This window comes from Aulonocara sp. 'chitande type north' Nkhata Bay, linkage group LG3 (genome assembly GCF_057382095.1).
Source record: "Aulonocara sp. 'chitande type north' Nkhata Bay isolate Kocher_YH1m ecotype deep benthic linkage group LG3, A_spYH_male_GT1.1, whole genome shotgun sequence".
In the NCBI taxonomy this organism is placed as follows: Eukaryota; Metazoa; Chordata; class Actinopteri; order Cichliformes; family Cichlidae; genus Aulonocara; species Aulonocara sp. 'chitande type north' Nkhata Bay.
The window spans coordinates 3,506,058-3,530,080 of record NC_141346.1 but is presented as its reverse complement, the minus strand read 5'-3'; the positions used below and the strand labels follow the sequence as shown (position 1 = coordinate 3,530,080).

Genomic DNA, 24,023 nt, shown 5'->3' with positions numbered 1-24,023 from the left:
GTCGTCTTCCTCTGTGGGCCCAACATCAGGCAGCAGCCACGTATTTTTAAAAACCCAGCACACTGCTTCAGAAACACTGAGTCCAGGTGACCAGAGTCATGTGATCAGTGAGGTCTTCACTCAGGACGTCACTGCTTCAGGACCTGATTCAGAGGTTTATAAGGACGTGGATCATTGGTGTTGTGTGAGAGCTGGTGAACCATGGGGAACAGAAATAAAAACCAGGCCATCAGCAATTTACCTCTCAGTTCTAAAACCTACATAATACACTATACATATAGTTATATGGGTTATAGTATGTTATAAATAAATGTAGCTTCACGCTGCACTTCATATGTTTTTCCACTAGATGGCAGCACAGAGGCCTGTGTTGGAAAGCTTTGAGTAATGAAGCGTTTTCAATCCAAGCTTCAGAAAGCTTCATGTGATCATCAAGGAAGCAACCAGGAAATATCTGCTGTGTGTAAAAACAGCAACACAAGCATCCAGGATGAAGACAAGAAACTCAAAGCTCACAAAACAGGTGGAGCTAATTTTGTGACGTGTTTCTGTAAAAACACCACAGAAGTGAATCATCAAAGTTTCCATGTGAGCTGATGATGCTGCTGCAGAGTTTCTGTGAACCTCCTGTGACCCCGCCTCCTCATACAGAGACATCTTATTGGCTTTATTCATTCTGCTCAGCACAGACGTGCTGCACCCTGGATCCCAACAAGAGCTCCAGTTGGATCCAGTTTGATCCAGTTTCTGCAGTAAATCTAATGACGGGCGTCTGTCTCTCCTTAAGCTTTTCTGCCCACAAGGAGAGCTCTGCCTCCTGCCGCTCACGGGTCGTGTCATTCTGTCAGGCATGTCGTGTGTGGAGGTGAGGAAGACATGACCCAAACGCTGGACTCACGGTGCAGGATAATGGTGTTAATGGTGTTTTATTGTAGGTAGGCTGGATGAACAGAACATGAACTGAAATGACTGACTGGGTGACTGAACTGAACATACATGCGGAGAGACAACATCAACATCAATGACACAACAAAGAACTGGAGGAAACTGAGGACTTAAATACACAGACTGATGCGGATGATAATGAGAGACCGGTGAGTACACAGCTGAACATAATCTGGCTAACGACATGAGAGACGAGCTGATACGGGAAAAACAGGAAGTGAGAACAACATTGATGTGGCAAAATAAACTGAACATGAACAAACTGAAATCACTGGGTCAATGACCCAGCAACCCTGACAGCTGCATTGCTGGCTGATCCCAAAAGGTTGATTCTGCTCATCTGGACGTTTTCAGTGGGAGAAACGTTTGGTCACTGATCCAGGTGACTTCTTCAGTCTTAGCTGACTGCAGGTTTCCAACCTTATAAACAGCACATTTGCACAATGATTGAAACTAGCAGCAGTGGTACCGGATATATATTATAGTAATAAAATACATAGACATATATAATACATACTAATGATGAAGGAACTGAGCTCACAGTCCATTTTTCATTTAGTGAACTACTCAGTTTATTTTGGGGGGCTCAGAAATGCTCACTCTGTTTGAACATCACTTATTGTCAGCAATAGACTCATTCTGCTTTGTGGAAATAAACATGTGACATTATTTCCTGTGTTTTTGATGCAGCGTTTTATCAAACTAGAGCTGCATGATAAACAATGAAACGGCTTCTAAAAGTTTGACGTCAAAGAATAGAATGAATAGAATAGAATGCCTTTATTGTCACTATACAGTTGTACAATGAGATACAGAGCATCTCTGTCACCAAATTCCAGCATATTCTTCACCAGGACCCTTTGTGATATTTTTCATGTTTCATACAAACTAAAGTGATACACAACATACGCAGTGCTAAACACAGATATTTACATGTTTCTAAGAGTTTGATAACGAAGCTGTTACCAACATCCTGCACCATGTTCTTGGTCTTGTTCAAAATGGGAAAAACACAAGACTAGTTTCAAATAAGCCGCATGCATTATGATCCCTCAGTACAATATAATCATATTCTGCTTGAACTGCATTCAAAACAATTGAGCCAATATTTTCAGCTTATATGGCTGAAACATTTTGAAATGATGAGCTTCCAACAATGAGTAAAAGATGTGGAGAGTTTGGAAACATCCCATTAAGAAAGAGAAATCAAACATTTGGATTCATTTTAATGAGCTCAGACTTGTTGAAAATGCAGAGGAGCTGGTTGTGAACTGAGCTTCAGAGAAAAACAACATATTGATATTCACTCTGAAACTTTGAGTGTAAAAAGACAGAAAAACAACATGTGGATCCTGTAATAATGGGAGCTTCCATCTTTAAAGGACTGAAGAGGAAGAAGTTTACAAGGAATCATTTAGAACAGTTTCAAACATCAACTGATTGAATCCATGAATCTGAAAACGTGTTTCTGAGTGAAAGAGAGACATGTACAGACTGAACTATCTGTTCAACAGTCAGAGTGTTTCTCTAACAGGAGGACACTCTTTACACTAGGGCTGCTCGATTATGGCAAAAATGATAATCACGATTATTTTCACTGACATTGAGATCTCGATTATTTGACGATATTTATTTAACAATAACAACGTGTTGAATAATGACTTTAAAGATTGTCAAAAAATAATATAAAATAGTGCAAATACTGATAACAGTGCAAATGTTTGCAATATAAAAATGAATGAAAAATGTAAACATCTGTGTTTAGTGAACTTTGCAGTGTTGCTCTGTGGTGCAGCTACAACACTGTAGCAAAGTTTACACACTATGTCTACTTGATCCACGTCTGACCCCTCAAACCCATAATGTTTCCACACCACTGAAGTTTTTTTTACCTCTCTTTTCAACCAATGGCAGTCACTCTCCTCTCCAAATAACTTCGGCTGAGCTTTCCGAGCTTCCCTCGGGTCCGCTTAATTAGCGGTCCCCAACCCCCGGGCCTCGGACGTGAATCGTTTGGTACCGGGCCGCGAGAGTTGAGGCTCAGGTGTGAAATGTATAGTTTTCAGGGTTTTTATCGGTTTTCAGCGTTATTTTGTTATCATTTTTATCATTTACTCGGTTTTCCTGGGTCTTTTCACGTGTGTTAGGAATAAATTTTCTTTTTTTCAGTACCGGTACTAGTTTTATTTTGTTGTATTTATCCGCGACACCTTAAAGGCCGGTCTATGACAATATCGTCGGGCATAAACCGGTCCGTGACGCAAAAAAGGTTGGAGACCGCTGCTCTTAATTGTTGTGACGCGTGTTCGAAATGCAGAGAGGTGCGCTCGATTTGCCACACGGAGCAGCGCGAGAGTAAAGCACGAGGGAGGGGCTAATAATCGGCTCGGTCATTTTTAATGATCGTTGAAAGCCCAGATCGTAATCGAGATTAAAATTCGATTAATTGAGCAGCCCTACTTTAAACTCAGCTCAGCACAGGGACACTGAGGAACCAAGATACCTGAATCTAAACCCAGGATAAAGAGTTTCAGTGAATGTGGTGCTAAAGGTGTGAATATGAATCAGATTGTCAGAGGAGACTCTGTAGAAGGACAGAGTGCCGGCAGGAATGTCCACATACACCGCTACTCTGTTAGAGACAGAGATGGAGGAGGAGATGGATGTTCCTCTGCTATTGTGCCAGACAGAATGAGGACCATCATCGTAGCAGATCAGGCTCCAGGACTGATCATTGTATCCAAACCAACAATCTTTACTGTCTCCTTTCCTTCTGATTCTTCTGTAACTCACTGACATATAAACCCCTCCTTTCCACTCGACCTCCCAGTAACAGCGACCAGTCAGACCATTTTTACACAGCAGCTGAGGCCAGTAATCAAATCTGTCTGGATGATCAGGATATGACTGAACCTCCTCCACATGTGCCACCTTCCTGTTGCTGTCAGACAGTTGGAGTTTTGTGTGCACTGTGTTTGCGTCGACTGTGAGTTGACAGGAATCTGATGGAGAGAACAAACACAATCCAGCTGCAGTTATTGATCATCTGTTCATTGATTGACTCCTGACATCAGAGATGTAAATGAGTGATGTGACAGTTTGAAGATGGTTGAATGTGTGCTGCTTTGTTTTCATGAATCACATTAAAAACACACTTACACTTCCTCAGACCTGGTCTCAACCACTGGACTCCAGCAGGCTCCACCCTGAAAGAGGGGGGGGGGGGGGGGGTGTCAGACCAGCACAGTCTCTTTCAGCATACACAACTGGACATTACATGGCTCTCATATACATACTGTTAGACACTGATAAAGGAACAGTGCAACATTTTCACAAATACACTTATGAGGAAAACATTGAGACAACAGTTTATCCTGCCCCGGATAGGGTTACCGAGGCCCACAGCCAGAAGAGGGGACATGGGCCCATCCTCCTGCAGGCCCACCACCCGCATGAGGTGCCGTAGGGGTCGGGTGCATTGTGTGCCGGGAGACAGCCAGGAGCAGATGCCCTGGCGGACCGATCCCCGGCTACCAAGATTGGCAATTGGGACATGGAATGTCACCTCTCTCGTGGGGAATGAGTCTGAGTTAGTGCATGAGGTTGAGAGGTACCGGCTAGATATAGTCGGGTTCACCTCTACGCATGGCTTGGGCTCTGGAACCAGTCTCCTGGAGAGGCGGTGGACTCTGTCTCAGTCTGGCGGGCTGGGGTGGGTATGCTACTATCCCCTCGGCTTGCTGCCTGTACATTGGGGTTCTTCCCGGTGGATGACAGGGTTTGTTCTCTGCACCTTAGATTCAGGGAACAAGTCCTGATTGTCATCTGCACTTATGCGCCGAGTTGCAGTTCAGAGTACCCAGCCGGGGACGAGTTCCTACCCCAAATGGAGGAGTTTAAGTATCTCGGGGTCTTGTTTGTGAGTAATGGGAGAAGGGAGCTGGAGATCGACAGACGGATTGGTGCTGCAGCCGCTGCACCAGTCCGTCGTGGTGAAGAGAGAGATGAGCGCAAAAGTGAAGCTCTCAATTTACCTGTCTGATCTACGTCCCTACCCTCACCTATGGTCACATGCTGTGGGTAGTGACCAAAAGAACAAGATCACAGATACAAGCAGTGGAAATGAGCTTCCTCCGAACAGTGGCTGGTCTCTCCCTTAGAGATAGGAGAGGGTAGGGAAGTTCAGCCATCTGGGAGGGGCTCAGAGTAGAGCTGCTTCTCCTCCACATTGAAAGGAGCCAGCTGAAGTGGTTTAGGCATCTGACAAGGATGCATCCTGGGCGCTTCCTGGGTAAGGTGTTCTGGGCATGTTCCGGAACACCTCACCCAGTGACTTTGAGGACTGGTGCCAGCAGAACTACCTCCAGATCAACACAAGAAAAACCAAGGAGCTGGTGGTAGACTTCCACAACCAAAAACATCCTCTACTTCAACCACTAAACATCCAAGGTATGGACATTTTGAGGCTGTGGTACCTTGGTGTACATCTGAACAATAAACTTGACTGGACTCACAATTTAAAAACCCTCTACAGAAGAGGGGAGATCAGGCTGTACCTGCTGTGGAGACTGAGGTCTTTCGGAGTGAAGGGCCCACTCCTGAAGACCTATGACTCTGTGGTGGCCTCAGCCATCTTTTACGGTGTGGTCTGCTAGGGCGGCAGCATCTCTACTGGTGACAGGAAGAGACTGAACAGCCTGATCCAGAGGGCCAGCTCTGTTCTAGGATGCCCTCTAGACCAAGTGGAGGTGGTGAGTAAGAATGGAGAAAGGAGAATGGTGGCTAAGATGTCATCCCTGTTGGACAACATAGCCCACCCCATACATGGGACCCTGACAGAACAGAGCAGTGCTACCCAAGATGTGGGACAGAGATGGCCGCTACCTTTACAGGGAAAGACTCAGCTGAACATTTCTATCTATTTCTTACCTTGGATCATGTGATGAGGCACATAATTAATAATGGGTCAACGACCCTTTTTAGGGATAACCAAATTTTAAATTAAATTAAATACCTAAGTCTCTCCAAAATTTTATTTTAGAACTGAAGAAGCTTCTCATATGAAATGTCTGCAAGAAAAAGCCCAGTTGCTCTTTTCAAGCTCCTTAGATTGTCTGTAATGAGCAAGCACTTCCCTTCATTTGTGACATCTGCATGAAACAATCAGGAACTGAATGTAGGACACAGCAGATGTTTTCAACTGTTCCTCCTCTATCAGACATTCTCTCCATACCTGAGAGTGTCTAGTCTCCAATGTGGATCCTTCAGTCCAGCCAACAAACTCTGGACTGAGTCTCCTGGATGATTGTAGCTCAGGTCCAGCTCTCTCAGATGGGAGGGGTTGGAGCTCAAAGCTGAAGCCAGAGAAGTACAGCCTTCCTCTGTGATCAGACAGCCTGATAGACTATATAAACACACACAAAAAAACCAATACATTTGTTAAAACTTCACTAAAGGCTTATTTTCAATTATTTTTATGGATAAAATACCCATTCAAATTCAAATTTTATTTGTCACAAACAAATGAATGATAGTCAAATGCCAAGTCCACAAGATACATGTAGACTTGTTGGATAAATCCCATGCACCCTCAAACACCTGAAGAAAACTTTGTGAGATTTGTTTTATTTGTTTAAGAAGAAATAGACAATTTCATCAAATTCTGATATGTAATATTGTAATTTTTTTTTTTTATAGACCAAGGAAAACCAGTCATAACAGAGAATTTACACAGTTAGTAGGTAGTGTGCAATTTAGACATTTTTTGTTTGTTTGTTTGGTGTGTGTGTCAGAACAGTTGGACAATGATGGAATGTCACACACACTGCTGTTACGGCTGCCGTCGTGGGCTGGGATTATGACATGTAAATGTGAGTGTGCAGGTGCGCCTCCAGGAGTGGTGGATCCCAAAGATGGTACACCAGGAGTATAAGACGGCGCGGTTGAGGACGGCAATCATCCATCCTCGGTTTTACCCCAACCAGCTGGGGCTGCGACATGCCCTGTGTTGCTCTGCAAGTCATGAGGAAGTTCGAGTGGATCGCCTTTTCAGTTGGGTACAGTTTTCTCATGTTTAGTTAGTCAGGGAGGTAAGTGATTGTTGTTTAGTTATGTTTTTGGGGGCTACGTAAGCAATCGCTCCTCTGAGTTAGCTTCTCTTATTGTTGTTTACCGTTCGAGAAGCCAAGCAGGAATTCCTCCGTGTCAGCCCAGCTGATCTTGTTTTTGGACACACGGTACGCAGGCCGTTGCAATTACTTAAAGAGAAATTATTGTCCGAATCGCATCGGGTGGAGGATAATGTGTTGGATTATGTGTGTGCTTTTAAGGAATGTCTCTCTCGTGCAGTTGGCCCGCGACCACTTGAGGCGAGCCCAGGGCATTATGAAAGCACGTTTTGACAAGAAATCCGTGGTTCAGAATCTTGCCCCGGGGGAGAAGGTGCTGGTTTTGCTTCCAGTGACTGTGTCTAGCATTCGAGCTCAATTTTCTGGTCCTTATGAGGTGGATCGGAAAATAAGTGATACTAACTATGTCATTAAAACGCCTGATCGGAAGCGAAAGTTGCAAGTGTGTCATGTTAATATGCTCAAATGTTATGTGTCCAAAGAGCTCGCCACCGGTGATGTAATTTGCTCTGGGCACCACAGAGTACCACCCACAAGACGATGGTTTGATGGAAAAAAGTGGCTGTATACTGGGGGCTCGGAGATTGGAATTGCGAGATGTTGGCCACTTTGGAGTCCTCCCGCTCTCATTTGCCACCCCCTGCTCATAGGGATGTCCTTGCGTTAGTGAAAGCTCATCAACCTTTGTTTTCTGACTACCGTAGGCAAACATCTGTCCTGTGTCACGACATCACGGTGGAAACTGACAGGCCGATAAAACAGCACGCTTATCGTGTAAACACCACAAAGCGGAGCTTGATGCAGTAGGAAGTTGAATATCTCATTGAGCATGGCCTTGCTATTTCCAGTCATGACGCGTGGAGCTCGCCTTGTATTCTGGTAGCGATAGCGGACAATATTTCCAGAAAGTGAATGCGGTTACCAAACCAGACTCGTTTACGCTCCCGCGGATGGAAGATTGCCTCGATCGTGTTGGTTCTGCTCAGTATGTTACAAAGCTGGACCTATTAAAGGGGTACTGGCAGGTTCCATTAACACCTAGGGCTTTGGAGATCTCTGCGTTTGTAACGCCCGATCACTTCCTCCAATATACAGTGATGCCTTTCGGGTTACGTAATGTGCCCGCAACGTTTCAACGCCTTATGCGGCAGGTGCTGTGTGGAGTGTCTAAGTGCGAGGCATACTTGGACGACGTGGTTGTCTATTTTACCTTGTGGCCTGAACATCTCGCAACACTTTCTGAGGTGTTTGGGCGGTTCAACGATGCCTCCCTCACGCTCAACCTTTCTAAATGTGAGTTCGGGAAGGCTACTATTACCTATTTGGGCAAGCAAGTGGGACAAGGGCAGATATGGCCCGTGACTGAAAAAGTTCAGGCCGTTGTGGACTTTCCAGTGTCACAAACTCGGCACACGTTGCGTCGCTTTCTGGGCATGGTTCTATCAGGGGTTCTGTAAAAACTTTTGTTTTGATTCAGGGGAGCACATTTTTTCCCTTGTAGTTTTGGCATTGGCTACGGTTCACGGTAGCCTGTGTTACTGTTCTTATAAATAAAAAAAAATAAAAAAAACACCAGGTAACCAGATAACATATCGTCTCTGTCTTCTGTCGGAGGGATGTTAAAATGTTATATAGTTTCGTCTGGCTTGATCGCAAATGGTGTTCTATGACTTTTGATGGTTATAACCCTTTATACTTTTTATATATGAAATTTCTGCACAAATTTTGGTCCTATTGAAATGAATATGAAACTACAGTCCATCTAGTGGTATGAATGGCAAACTACAGTCATGGTGCGTTTGGCTTCCTCTAGTGAAAGAAAGGTAAACTATACTCAATAGCAGTACAGTTTTGCTCTAGTTAATATTAGCGGCTAAAGTTTTAAATGATTTCTTAAACATGTTGGTGATTTAATGCTAAAAAATAAAAATAAAAAACATTGTTTTTAAGTGTTTTTTGTGAGATTTTAGGTTGTGTTAAGGCAGTACGTCAAAATGAAAAAAACAAAGAAACTGCCAATTTAAACGTGAGGTTGTGTTGAATAGAATGCCAACAAACGAGACATTTTCTTTTAATGTAAAAGAATAGAAAGGTCACATTACAGTTAGTGAAAAATAGCCAGTTACACTTTTGATTTCTGAAGGGTAAATGACTGCTTGACTGTCTGAGTTCTAACCTGAGAGTTTCCAGTGTACAATATGGACTCTCCAGTCCTGCAGACAGAAGTTTCGCTCCCAAATCTCGCAGATCATTGTTACTCAGGTCCAGCTCCATCAGACTAGAGGACGGGGAGGTCAGAATTGAGGACAGAGCCTCACAGCTTCTCTCTGAGAGGTTGCAGCCACTTAGTCTGAAACAATTATTATTGAAAATAGTTTTATTGTTTCATGTAGACAAGAGAAATACACTTCATACAGGGAGTGCAGAATCATTAGGCAAATGAGTATTTTGTCCACATCATCCTCTTCATGCATGTTGTCTTACTCCAAGCTGTATAGGCTCGAAAGCCTACTACCAATTAAGCATATTAGGTGATGTGCATCTCTGTAATGAGAAGGGGTGTGGTCTAATGACATCAACACCCTATATCAGGTGTGCATAATTATTAGGCAACGTCCTTTCCTTTGGCAAAATGGGTCAAAAGAAGGACTTGACAGGCTCAGAAAAGTCAAAAATAGTGAGATATCTTGCAGAGGGATGCAGCAGTCTCAAAATTGCAAAGCTTCTGAAGCGTGATCATCGAACAATCAAGCGTTTCATTCAAAATAGTCAACAGGGTCGCAAGAAGCGTGTGGAAAAACCAAGGCGCAAAATAACTGCCCATGAACTGAGAAAAGTCAAGCGTGCAGCTGCCAAGATGCCACTTGCCACCAGTTTGGCCATATTTCAGAGCTGCAACATCACTGGAGTGCCCAAGAGCACAAGGTGTGCAATACTCAGAGACTGAATGTCAGAAATGTATATTTGTGAATGTGGAGATGTTATATTGGTTTCACTGGTAAAAATAAATAATTGAAATGGGTATATATTTGTTTTTGTTAAGTTGCCTAATAATTATGCACAGTAATAGTCACCTGCACACACAGATATCCCCCTAAAATAGCTAAAACTAAAAACAAACTAAAAACTACTTCCAAAAACATTCAGCTTTGATATTAATGAGTTTTTTGGGTTCATTGAGAACATGGTTGTTGTTCAATAATAAAATTATTCCTCAAAAATACAACTTGCCTAATAATTCTGCACTCCCTGTATCATTTTGTTACAAAAGTCTTTAAAATGAGTACATATTTACTTACAGAGCTTTGTTGGAGATGTTGACCACTGGCAGCAGCCTCAGAAAAGCCTCCTCTGAAGCAGAGTATTTCTTCAGGTCAAACACATCCAGATCTTTTTCTGATGACAGTAAGATGAAGACCAGAGCTGACCACTGAGCAGGAGACAGTTTGTCTGTGGAGAGACTTCCTGAACTCAGGGACTGTTGGATCTCCTCCACTAGAGAACGATCATTCAGTTCATTCAGACAGTGGAACAGACTGATACTTTGCTCTACAGACAGACTGTCATTGATCTTCTTCTTAATGTACTGGACAGTTTCCTGATTGTTCTGTGAACTATTTCCTGTCTTTGTCAGCAAACCTTGTAGGAGAGTCTGATTGGTCTGCAGTGAAAGACCAAGGAGGAAGCGGACGAGCAAGTCCAGGTGTCCACTTGGACTCCGTAAGGCCTTGTCCACAGAACTCTGGTAGAAGTGTGTCTCTGCAGATTCTCTTGTTTCACGTGTCTGGGAGGTTGTTTGCTGTTCTTCCAGCAGATTGACTCCAGAGTTGATGAAGGTCAGATGGACATGAAGAGCAGCCAGAAACTCCTGCACACTTAGATGGATGAAGGAGAACAGTCTTTTCTGGTACAGTCCACTCTCCTCTTTAAAGATCTGTGTGAACACTCCTGAGTACACTGAGGCTGCTCTGATATCGATGCCACACTCTGTCAGGTCTGATTCATAGAAGATCAGGTTTCCTTTCTGCAGCTGTTCAAAAGCCAGTTTTCCCAGAGACTCAATCATCTTCCTGCTCTCTGGACTCCAGTGTGGATCTGTCTCAGCTCCTCCATCATATTTGATCTTCTTCACTTTGGCCTGAACCACGAGGAAGTGGATGTACATCTCAGTCACGGTCTTGGGCAGCTGTCCTCCCTCTCTGGTTTCCAGCACATCCTCCAGAACTGTAGCAGTGATCCAGCAGAAGACTGGGATGTGGCACATGATGTGGAGGCTTCGTGATGTCTTAATGTGGGAGATGATCCTGCTTGCCTCCTTCTTATCTCTGAATCTCTTCCTGAAGTACTCCTCTTTCTGTGGGTCAGCAAACCCTCTGATTTCTGTCACCATACCAACACACTCTGGAGGGATCTGATTGGCTGCTGCAGGTCTTGTGGTTATCCAGACGCGAGCGGAGGGAAGCAGTTTCCCCCTGATGAGGTTTATCAGCAGCACATCTACTGAGGTGGACTTTCTAGGGTCAGTTATAATTGTAGTTTTGTGGAAGTCCAGAGGAAGTCGACACTCATCCAGACCATCAAAGATGAACACAACCTGGAAGTCTTCAAAGCTGCAGATTTCTGCTTCTTTGGTTTCAGTAAAGAAGCGATGAACAAGTCCCACCAAGCTGAACTTTTCCTCTTTCAGCACATTCAGCTCTCTGAAAGTGAATGGAAATATGAACTGGATGTCCTGGTTGGCTTTGTCTTCAGCCCAGTCCAAGCTGTATTTCTGTGTTAAGACTGTTTTCCCAATGCCAGCCACTCCCTTTGTCAGCACTGTTCTGATTGGTTCATCTCTTCCAGGTGAGCCTTTAAAGATGTCTTCTTGTCTGATTGTTGTTTCTGGTCTGTCTGGTTTCCTGAAGGCCATTTCAATCTGTCTGACCTCATGTTCATCATTGACCTCTGCAGTCCCTCCCTCTGTGATGTAGAGCTCTGTGTAGATGTGATTCAATAGGGTTGGGTTTCCTGCTTTAGCGATCCCCTCAAACACACACTGGAACTTCTTCTTTAGTGTAGATTTAAGTTTACACTCACTCCAATAGACGTCTCTATTAGAAGTTCCTAAAAGAAAGAATAATTCAATTCAATTTTATTTATATAGCGCCAAATCACAACAACATTCGCATCATTGTACAGCAGAATAGACAACAAATATCAGTCCAGAATTTTTATATTTATGTTTGACTATCACTTTAGGGTTAGACATTAGTAAACAACCTGTTCAACCAGCAGCTTAAATCTTTATAGAAATCCTCTTACTCTTGTGCAGAAGGTCAGCTAGCTCATCCTGCTTCATTCTCCTTAAAAAGTCCAATGTGATCTTCACAAATGCCTCTCTGCTGCTATTCCTCTGCTCCTCGTCCTCACCCACTTTCTCTTCAACCGTTCTCTGACCTTCAGGCAAGTATTTCAGATAATCTGGACTGACAACTTTTTGAATCTTCTTCAGTTCATTCTTCACAAAAGTGATGATGTTGTCCTGCAGTAGCTGGAATAGAGTATTGTGTCAATTAATATGTTACATTACAACCTCAACTGGTGGTGCAGTGGAAGAAGAGAGGAACAATGAACAGAGGGAGACCAGGAACAACAGACAGAAATAGCCAGGAGATATGAAGGTGTTGTCATAATCATATTTCTGTTGCAGTCCACAGCATATTTTGATTCTGGAAACAGAGTGAATATTGCTACATCATGGTAATTGTAGTCAGTATGTTCAAGGGAGGTTGTTAAATTGGAATGTTTAAAAAAAGAAGCAAAAAAATAAATCAAATTCTGAGATCAGATAACTCAACTTTGCATTGTTTAGAGTGGAATAAATGCTATAATAATATGATAAATAACTTTTTCTAAAGTTTTCCAATCATTTATCCAGCTTTCATAGTTTATTAGACACTACCATGACAGCCAAAAATTAAAGGACCTGTCTGTAGCAATATGTGTCAAGGTGGTCATGGGTATAGATAAAATTACAAACACATCTTTTTGACCAGCCCAGCTGCTAAAGCTCATTGTTTATTTGAAACAGTGTTTAGTTGTGCTTCTAACTTGTCTTATCTTGCAATTAATACTACGAAAAACTAATACTTGCAATATGTTTGAAGTATAAATAGCCGTTCTTTTTGAGAAATTACTGAATAGAATAGATGTTGAACATGTACAGACCATAAATATGGAGTCCAGCTGTGTTTGATGCTGCTGGGTAGACTGACTTCTGGGAACCTCTGAGCTCTGCTGGCCCACTCTGTGGAGGAATCATGAAGAATTAGTTCAACACAGGAGAAAGATCAATATTTGAAAATGCTGAGTTTTGACTCTCAGAAAACACCATCTTAATGCTGCTGGCAAAAACAAGAAAAAGAAAAAAAGAAGAGAAATGGAAAAGGAAAAAAAACAGCTTACACCACTAAATACCTGGAGCTCTTACAAGAATAAAGACTGGTAAATCTTTTGTAATATTTCCAATGGTCTAATTATCTTAACTGTAATGACACAGATGACATGTGTCATTAGTGTTTTCTAACCTGCCAGGATTAAGGCACAGAGTTAGCCATCCATACCTGACTCCTTGGAAACTACATAACTCTCTGTGTAGTTTCTCAGTCATCCAGGTCATGGAGCTTGCAAGACAGTGATTGTAATAGCAGTCTAGCGAGGAAGGACCGGTTAGCAGGTCCAGCGGCCATGTGGTGTGGAACTTGAAGCCAGTCAGTTAAATCAATCAACAGACCCATACTTAAGTGTCAATATCAGGCGAGCGTTTCAGGCTAAGGGAACCATGTATAATTGTCAGAGGCCATAAGAAGATCATTTGTAACCTTCACTAAAGCTGTTTCTGTGCTGTGCTGAGCTCTGAAACCTGACTGAAACTCTTCAAATAAACCATTCCTCTGCAGATGATCTGTTAGCTGTTTGACAACTACTCTTTCAAGGATGTTTGACATGAAAGGAAGGTTGGAGATTGGCTTATAATTAGCTAAGACTGCTGGGTCTAGAGATGCTTTTTAAGTAAAGGTTTAACTACAGCCAGATTGAAGGCCTGTGGTACATAGCCGATTATTAGTGATAGGTTGATCATATTTAAGATTGAAGCATTAAGAGATTAGAGATTACTCTTATTTTTCATAAGTGCACAAATCGTACTCCAGAATAGATTATTTTTTGCTTGATTCTAAATTTATGTCTAAAGTTGTATGCTCAACTTATCATAACATATTGATCTGGGATCACTCTCCAACCTCTTTAGTCCTGGACTTCTGTGGTACGAAACAACAGGGTTACTGGCGTTTTCACCCGTCACTCCTGTGTGAGACATCCTTTTGCCAATTTATGACAACTAAAATATCAGATTTCTTGGAAGCTAATGATAAACGTTTCTGATTCGATTTTATGGGAAACATTTAAAGTGGTAATGCGAGGAGAAATTATTTCTTTTGAATCTTCGTTAAAAAAAAAAGAACGCCGGAAACGCCTGTTCGAAATAGAAGCTGAATTAACACAGTTAGAACAGGACCACAAGGCCTCCTCTTGTCCCTCTTTTTTTCCAAGACATAATTAAAAGGAAGTTTGAGTATAACACAATTTTATCTAGTCAAGTAACAGATCAGCTATTTAGGATCAGACAGAAGCATTTTCAGTTTGGAGATAAGCCCCATAAGCTTCTTTCTCGGCAGCTAAGAGGCCTACAGGCCAGTAGGGCTATACACAAAATTTAATCAAGATCAGGCGAAATTTTAATTAGCCCTAAAGCTATTAATGAGCGATTTAGAGAATATTATGAAGAGCTCTATATGTCGAAATCATGGGGCAATATTACTGATTGGTTAGGGAAGCTGGATCTCCCGAAAATGAATGACGTTGCACGAGAGGCTTTAAACTCAGATATTACTATTGAAGAAGTTTCGAAAGCTATTAAGTAATTCCCCAATGGAAAGTCCCGAGGCCCAGATGGGTTTGGCATTGAACTGTATAAAAAATACTCTGAAAAGCTGGCCCCGCTTTTATTGAGAATGTTTAAGCATTCTTTCCATACTCAAAGATTTCCCCGTACGCTATATGAAGCTAATATTTCTTTGTTATTGAAAGAAGGAAAGGATGAAACAGAATGTCCCTCTTATCGACCTATTGCTTTGTTGAATTTGGATATGAAAACTTTCACTAAAATTTTGGCAAACAGATTAAATGGACATGTTGGATGAATTATCCATCCGGATCAAACTGGGTTTGTCCCCCAGAGGTTTTTCTTCTTTAATGTTCAAATGTTGATGAACACTATGTATCATAGGCACTAGGGAGGTTCCAAGATCGCAGTACTGAGCTTAGATGCTGAAAAGGCGTTTGACCAGGTCGAGTGGGCCTATATGCTTCGGTACTGGAGAAGTTTGGTTTAGGCGAACAGTTTATATCATGGGTTGATATGATATATAGACATCCCTCTTCTTCCATTCTTATTAACCAAGATAGATCAGCGCCTTTTCTTTTTTTACACCACGGGACACGACAAGGCTGCCCTTTGAGCCCTTTGCTCTTCGCAATTTCTATTGAACCTCTTGCAGTAGCCATTAGGAATGAGCCCTCTATTGACCCTGTCCGATTGGGGAATATCAAGCACTACATTTCTTTATATGCGGATGATGTTGTTTTGTTCTTGTCAAATCCTGAGCAATCTGTTCCTGTACTTTTAGATGTGGTGAGGTCATTTGGGGAAATCTCAGGTTATACAATTAATTGGCAGAAGAGTGAGTTTGTGGCTTTAACTGCAATTTTGAAAGTTTTGCCTTTTAAAATTACAGACAGATTGAAATACTTGGGTGTTATTTTGCCTAAGGTTCCTAAATCGATGTTTAAGTTGAATTATCTTGAACAAGTTGAAAAATTGAAAAAGGACATTGAGAAATGGAGGGCTCTACCTATTCCCATGGTAGGTCGCATTAACGTAATTAAAATGGTTTCCCTTCCTAAATTTCTATATTTATTTTTAAATTTACCTATTTTTTTGAATAAGCAATTTTTTAAAGTGATCGACTCAGTAGTATTACCATTTGTTTGGGGCTTTAAAACTCACAGGATATCAAAAGTTCATCTATGTACTGTAAGTCTAAACTTAAGGGTGGATTTGCTCTGCCACTGTTTCAGTTTTATTATTGGGCTGCAAATGCTAGAACTCTTGTTTACTGGCAGGAAGGGTACAAAAAGGTCATGTCTGCCGATACCGCACCTTGGGTGGTCATAGAGAGTGGTGGGGTTGAGAATAGTTCCCTCCCTGCTCTTCTGTTTTCATCCTCTAATCCACGAACCAAGGTCAATAATTTTATAGTTTCGAACTGCGTTAAAATCTTTAGTCAGAACAAAAAAGGTTGTGCTCTACCAGATACTTCGATCCATACTCCAGTATATTGTAATCATGCATTTCCACCCTCATGTTTAGACGCCTCTTTTGAGGTCTGGACACAGAAAGGTATTATTACTGTCAAAGACTTATTTATTGACAGGCAGTTTGCATCATTTACCCAGTTGCAGAACAAGTTCTCTCTCCCCGCATCACATTTCTTTCATTATTTACAGATAAGAAACTATGTTCGTCAGAGTATTCTTAATTTTCCATCTCTTCCGGAAGAGGGGTCAATTTTTACACTCCTTCTGAGTTCCCCGGATTCTAAAAAGTTGGTTTCTGGTTTTGTGAAAGCTTTTTCTGAGTATTTAAATTTTGAATCTGACTTTTTGAAGATGGCATGGGAGGAGGAGCTTGGTTTGCAAATAGGAGATGAGGTGTGGGAGAGGAGTCTGTGTAGGATCCATTCTTGCTCTATAAATGTAAGGCATCAGTTAATTCAATTCAAAGTGCTTCACAGACTTCATTATTCAAAAACTAAACTGCACAGGATTTGTGATATATGATCGTTGTAAACTTGGAGAAGGCTCTCTCACTCATTTATTTTGGACTTGTCCCAAATTGCTTAACTATTGGTTGGACATTTTAAAATATTTTTCTGGTATTTATAATTGCACATTAGAGCCGGACCCAATAATTGCATTGTTTGGAACTTCCTCTTCCCTTTTACACCTCAGCCCTGCTGCACAAACTGCAGTTTTGTTCGGAATGGTAATTGCTAAGAAAATTATCTTGACTCTCTGGAAGTCGGATATTGTACCTCAATTCAAAATGTGGCAAACAGAACTGACTGCTCTACTACATATGGAGAGAATTAGGTACACATTAGCGGACAAACTTAGTAATTTCTTTGATGTGTGGCAGCCATTTTTAGACCATGTATTAAAGCAAAGTCCTGTTTGATCGATCACCAATAACTCGGCCTACCACCTTAGTGTTTTATTTCTGTTTATTGCCAGTTGAAGTAATTTTGAATAATTTACAATAGTAATTTTACTAGTAATACTACTTCAACTGATGTTGAAGTAGTATTTTTGTCGTTGCAGTGTAATATTTTGTCTTATTTGTGTGTTTTAGCCCTTGTTGTTATGTTGTCTGTTTTTTGTTTTTTTTGTGTCTTTCTTTTTTCCTTATATCAAAACATCTCAATAAACATACTTACAAAAAAAGATTGAAGCATTAATTAATGGCAGGACTTCTTTGAGCAGTTTTGTAGGAATGGGGTCTAAAAGACACGTTGATGGTTTGGAGGAAGTAATTATTGAAGTTAACTCAGAAAGATCAATTGGAGAAAAAGAGTCTAACTTAACATCAATGGTACTAAGAGTAGCTGTAGATAATATTACATCTGTGGGATGATTATTGGTAATTTTTTCTCTAATGATAAAAATGTTATTTGTGAAGAAGTTCATGAAGTCATTACTAGTTAATGTTAAAGGGATGGTTGGCTCAAAAGAGCTCTGACTGTTTGTCAGCCTGGCTACAGAGCTGAAGAGAAACCTGGGGTTGTTCTTATTTTCTTCAATCAGTGATGAATAGTAAGATGTTCTGGCTTTGCGGAGGGCTTTCTTATAAAGCAGCAAACTATTTCTCCAGGCTAAATGATGATCCTCTAGATTTGTGACACGCCATTTCCTCTCCAGATTACGAGTCATCTGCTTTAGGGTACGTGTTTGAGAATTATACCACGGAGTCAGGTACTTCTGATTAGAGACCTTAGTTTTCACAGGAGCTACAGTATCCAGTGTTAAACATAGAGAGGAGGCAAAGTTATTAACAAGATAATCGACCTCTGTTGGGGTAGCGTTCGGGTAGCTGCTCTGCTCTGTGTTGGTACAGGGCATTGAAGATGATAACAGTGGGTGGATTATATTCTTAAACTTAGTTACAGTGCTTTCAGAAAGACATCTACTTTGATAAAGTCTACTCTCCACCGCTGTGTAATCAATTATTGTAAATGTAAATGTTATCAGGAAATGATCAGACAGGAGAGGGTTTTCAGGAAACACTGTTAAATGTTCAGGTTCGATGCCATATGTTAAAACAAGATCTAGAGTGTGATTAAAGTGGTGGGTGGGTTCTTTTACATTTTGAGATACTTCAATTGAGTCTAATGAAAAAATTATATGCCATGTTGAGGCTGTCATTTTTAGCATCTACATGGATGTTAAAATCACCCACAATAATTACTTTATCTGAGCTGAGCACTAAATCAGATAAAAGGTCTGAGAAATCAGACAGAAACTCTGTGTAAGGTTTATACATAGGCTGGTGTGAAAAATTGCTGCCACACCGCCCCCTCGGCCTGTGATTTGAGGTTTCCAGTTCCAGGTCACTGTTCGTGTGGTCGAATGGCCGGTCAGCTGAGCAGTTTTGCATTCTTTTCTAACTTTAATGCTCTTTCCATTGTTGTTTTTCGCCGTCTACTCTGTACATTTCGTATTCTTTCCTTTTTCTCATTTTTGTGGACTTGTTTCTGACACTTCGACATGACCCCAAGGCTCACCTACACCAGAGAGTCCCTCATTCAGCTGTAGCTGCAGCCCAGGCTCCGGCTTTTCCGCTCTGCTCCTACAGACTATTTTCGCGAGGAAATACTCTTGGACACGGAAATCAAAAAACTCACAAAAACAAGGTAACCAGGAGGGGATTAAAGAAGAAGGGGTGAGAGCCAGACTCAAGAGAGAGACACACAAACAACGAGCACTCCTGTCCATTAACCTAATGTGTGTTCTCTCTGCAACAAGCTGGACGAGCTGCAAGCCTGCGTCAACCACTTGCATGAGTGATGACGACAGCACGCTGCACATTGATGGCTTTTCACTACCTCTTCATCTGGACGGAGACCATGAACGCACCATAAGCAACATGGCGGCGGCATGTCTGCATGTAAACAGCAGTTGGTGCTCTACAGTCATTGTGAGGGAGAAGCTGTGCACTACAGACATCAAGCTTCTGGCTGTTTCCCTGTTCCCAACTCTGGATAGTCATATTTTGGGGGGGGGGGGGGGGGGTTAATAAATTTGTCCATATTTCTAGAAACGAGAGCTGCTCCATCCAAAGGATGGGATGAATGACATCTCTCTTAAAAAGACCAGGTTTCCTCCAGAAAGTCTCCCAATTATCTAAGAAGCCCACATCGTTTTTTGGACACAACTCAGACAGCCAGCAGTTTAAGAAGAAAATGTGGCTAAACATGTCACTCCTGGTCTGATTTTGGAGGGGACCAAAGAAAACTACAGAGTCCGACATAGTTACACACGATTCAATATTGATTTTAGTGACCTCCGATTGGCGTAACCGGGTGTCATTACTGCCGACGTGAATTATAATTTTACTGAATTTACGTTTACAGTTTGCCAGCAGTTTTAAATTTCCTTCAATGTCGCCTGCTCTGGCCCCTGGAAGATAATTGACTATGGTTGCCGGTGTCTCTAGCTTCACATGTCTGAGAACAGAATCACCAATTACCAGAGTTTGACCCCCGGCGGGTGTGTCGCCGAGTGGGGAAAAACAGTTAGACACATGAACGGGTTGGTGGTGTACCTGGGGCTTCTGTTTAGGACTATGCTTCCTCCTCACCGTGACCCAGCCGCCCTCTTTCCCCAGCTGCTTGGGGTCTGCCGGGGAACAGGTAGCGGGGCCTACGCCATCTTCGGCTGCACAGGGGCCTGCTACAGGGGCCTGGCTAGCTACGGGTGTATCGGGGGGGAACCAAGTCTCCAATTCAGTAATCCTGGCCTCCAGAGCTGCAAATATGCTACATTTGTTACAAGTATCATTACTGCTAAAGGAGGCCGAGGAGTAACTAAACATCTGACACAATGAGCAAGAAAGTGCAGGAGGAACTGGTGAAGAAGCCGTGGTGCTAACGAGTCGGCTACGAGCTAAGCTAAGCTAATGAAACAGTAGAGACACAGTGAGTGAATACTTTGGCTGTAAATTATTTGCCAAGTCCGTTAACTATTGCACCTCCTCTCTATATGCTGACGAGACCCACCACAGTCGTGTCATCGGAAAACTTGATGATGTAGTTTGAACCGTGCATTGCTGCACAGTTGTGAGTCAGCTGAGTGAACGGCAGTGGGCTGAGCTGAGCCCTTAGGGGCTCCATTGCTCAGTGTGGTGGTGTTGGAAATGCTGTTACCGATCTGGACTGTCTGAGGCCTCTCCATCAGAAAGTCTAGGATCCAGTTACGGTAGGTGTTCAGACCCAGCAGGCTCAGTTTTCCAATCAGGTGCTGAGGAACGACTGTGTTGAATGCTGAACTGAAGTTTATGAACAGCATTCACACATGTGTCCTTATTGTCCAAGTGGCTGAGAGCAAAATGTAGGGTGGTGGCAATGGCCTCGTCTGTTGACCAGTTTGGGCAATAGGCAAACTGCAATGAGTCCAAGATGGTGGTAGCAGGGCCTTAATATGCCTCATAATGAACCACTCGATGCACTTGACCATGATGGGTGTGTGTGCAACAGAAACACCTCCTAGAACATCCATTCTGTACATTCTGATTGCTGTGTTTTTTGAAACAGTCCAACACACACCGCTTCACATATGAACATAGAAATGTGTGTGAAAAAGAGCTGAGCTGACATTAAACATGATGGAGATTTATTCACAAACACTGAGTCACAGCAACATTTACACACACATTACCTCTCTGCAGGAGGACACGTGCCTGATTTAAAATTAATGATTTTATTTCACTGGTGTTTCTTCACAAAGCAAATATTTCATTCTGTTGTGGCATTTTATTTCCAGTAATTCATGCAGTATTAAAATTTGTAATGTGAAGGTTCCTCAGCCGGATCGCAAACAACTACATTAACCACTTTGGAGAAGACCAAATTTTTTTTTAATATGTTTTACTTCTGGTTTGCTTAAGGCGATTTTCAGTTGTTTAGAACCCAAAGGCTTGTTTTTAAGAGACAGTTTAAAGGGGATTGAGGGAATGACGTGTTTGCACTGCAGTTTATATCCAACAACATCAAGCAGTTAAATCAAAGAGTTCACAGCTCACCTCACTGCAGCAGACACAGGCTGGACTTTAAAATCAATAATGTCAGCTTTAGACCGGTCACTCTTTAAGGAGACAGAGCTGGGTCCAGGTTCATGTTTGCATTTAGTTCCCCGTTGGTTCCTGTGAATAATGATGGAGCAGTGAAGTGTTTGCACTACAGTTTATGTCCAACAACATCAAGCAGTTAAATCAAAGAGTTCATGTTACTAACAGCTCACCTCTCTGCAGCAGACACAGGCTGGACTTTAAAATCAATAATGTCAGCTTTAGACCGGTCACTCTTTAAGGAGACAGAGCTGGGTCCAGGTTCATGTTTGCATTTAGTTCCTCGTTTATTCCTGTGAATAATGATGGAGCAGTGATGTGAGTGCTGAGCTGTGACATGGAGAAGAGTCATGGACAGTTAGAGATGGTCATCTTACCTCTGAGCTTTGGTCTGGCTCTCATGTTCCCCACACAGAGTGCTTTTAGAGGGAGGGGCTCCCTCCTCTCTGTCCTCACACTGATCCATGCTGCTCAGCTCACACACACTTTCTACCTGCAGAGGAAACACAAATCATTCATGTGCACATCAACTGAAACCCTGCTTTCCATCATGTGTGCTGGGGGGGGGGGGGGGGGGGGGGGGGGGGGTCTCTGTGCCCTGAGTGCTCACCTCCTCCTTTTTCCTTTTATATGAAAGAACTTTCTCGTGGGAAATTCAGACCTACCAGCTTTAGTGGCTGCATATACTGATGTCTGAAAGTGTTTTAAATTATCCTTAAAGTCTGGCCTTTCCACTGAGTTTGGTTCTATAAACAGAATCTATGATCATCTCCTCCACCTGATGCTGTGGAGATTCAGAGAAATAAATCTAGCATAAGAAAAGAGACGATAGAAAAAAGAAACTGATCTTATCTTTTGTTATTGGATTTCTCTGTTTGGGAAATATTCCACTCATTCCACTTAACCTGGGTAGTGAATTCAATCAGGGCTTTTTTTATCAAGTCCTAGAGACACTAACATGAAAACATGTTGAGCAGCTCTCTGACATGAAGAACACGCTTTAGCGTCTTTTGAGTTTTTGTGTGTTGGATGTTGATGGTGTGTGAGCAAACTTTTAACAGTTATTTCAGTTAACTTGTGTCAAAAATGATGTTAGCCTTCATATAGATGTGATCTCCCTTTGGACCTCAAAGCTGAGCCTCACATGTTTTTGGTACAGCAAAGCAAAACTGTCAGAGTTTAAATACTCATGCTTGAAGATGAGGAATCATATGCAGACATTAGATACAGAAGGACTTATAATGTGGAGGGAGCTGCTTATTGGGGTTAAACCCAAGAAAAAAGAACACAAGCAGCTCCCTCCTCTATGTGACATCATACTCATGAGGAGGGAAACAAGCTTTTTTTATGATGTTGGGTGCTTTAGCCAAGGATACTTCATAAAAGTTCAAACAAACAAAACTAGTAACCCCATGCAGCACAGCTCACCTTTGTGAAGTATCAACAATAACAACATGCTATTTAACAGAGCCATATAAAGACTAACATACATCAGTAGTTTATTTGATTTGCACCCTAATTCACTGATCTGATTTATGTTATGTAAATAGAAATGTCCCACGTCCTGTTATAACGCTAAAGACAAACTGCTAAAGAAGGAAACAAAGCAAACTTAGAGTTTCTTCAAACGCACACCAACTACAGGCTCCACGCCACACCCGGACACTAAACACGGACACACAGGTGAGCTGCTTCCTGGAAGGAGGCGGGTTTAAACCTGAAGCTCAGCTCAGGAGGGTTGGAGCGGAGCCAACAGTTGATGTCTCCACTTTCTTCTTCTTCTTTTTTGAAGAACAAGTTGAATCTATATCTAACACACATGTAAACAAAACATTCGTTTATGATGTCCGCTCTCCGTCTGCTGCTGTCCCTGCGAATAAAAAGTCCCGGAGCTCTCCGGTCGAGCTCAGGCAACATTCAGCGTGTTTTATCTGATCACACACACTTAGAGAAAATGGCGGACACACACTCGTTGAAAAACATTACACACTGACTTTAATGGAGAGACCGGAAATAAAAACACAGTTTGTTGTGTGACGAAATCAAACGTGAGCTGAACAAACAGTAAAGTTCCTAAACACAAACTGTTAAAGGAGGAAACAAAGCAAACTTACAGTTTCTTCGCACCAACAACAAGCTCCACTCCACGAAGCTCAGGAAAGTGAAAGTAAACTTTGAGCAGGACGGAAACACCCAGAGAGGCGTTTGAGGACACTCACGAGCATCGAAACACTGTGTGCTGCGTTCAGGTGCACCTCAGAAACTCCCAGATTGTTGGCAGGTCGTGATTTATTTCGGTTTTCCTGTTTGAAGCACAAACATCATGCATCACTTTGTTGTTCTTCTTCCTGCAGCGTTTGAATATTTCAGCACTAAACGGATGTTTGTTCAAAGCTCATTTCAACCTGTTGAAGTCATGAATGAAAGTGCAGACTGAGAGTGGATCA

At 42.2% G+C, this 24,023-nt stretch overlaps 1 protein-coding gene across 1 annotated transcript; it reads right to left on the bottom strand.

Annotated features, from left to right (window-relative positions):
- Nucleotides 1–918: 918 nt before the first annotated feature.
- Nucleotides 919–23,725, bottom strand: LOC147333538 (NLR family CARD domain-containing protein 3-like). The gene is made up of 11 exons (XM_086286330.1): nucleotides 23,691–23,725; nucleotides 21,954–22,069; nucleotides 21,750–21,869; nucleotides 21,532–21,651; nucleotides 13,284–13,362; nucleotides 12,378–12,606; nucleotides 10,373–12,179; nucleotides 9,250–9,423; nucleotides 6,179–6,349; nucleotides 4,105–4,151; nucleotides 919–3,947 (listed from the first exon to the last, which is right to left on the bottom strand). The coding sequence occupies exons 2-11, from the start codon at nucleotides 22,040–22,042 to the stop codon at nucleotides 3,418–3,420; spliced, it is 3,366 nt and encodes a 1,121-aa protein (XP_086142456.1). The 5' UTR covers nucleotides 22,043–22,069; nucleotides 23,691–23,725; the 3' UTR covers nucleotides 919–3,417.
- Between the last annotated feature and the right edge of the window lie 298 nt (nucleotides 23,726–24,023).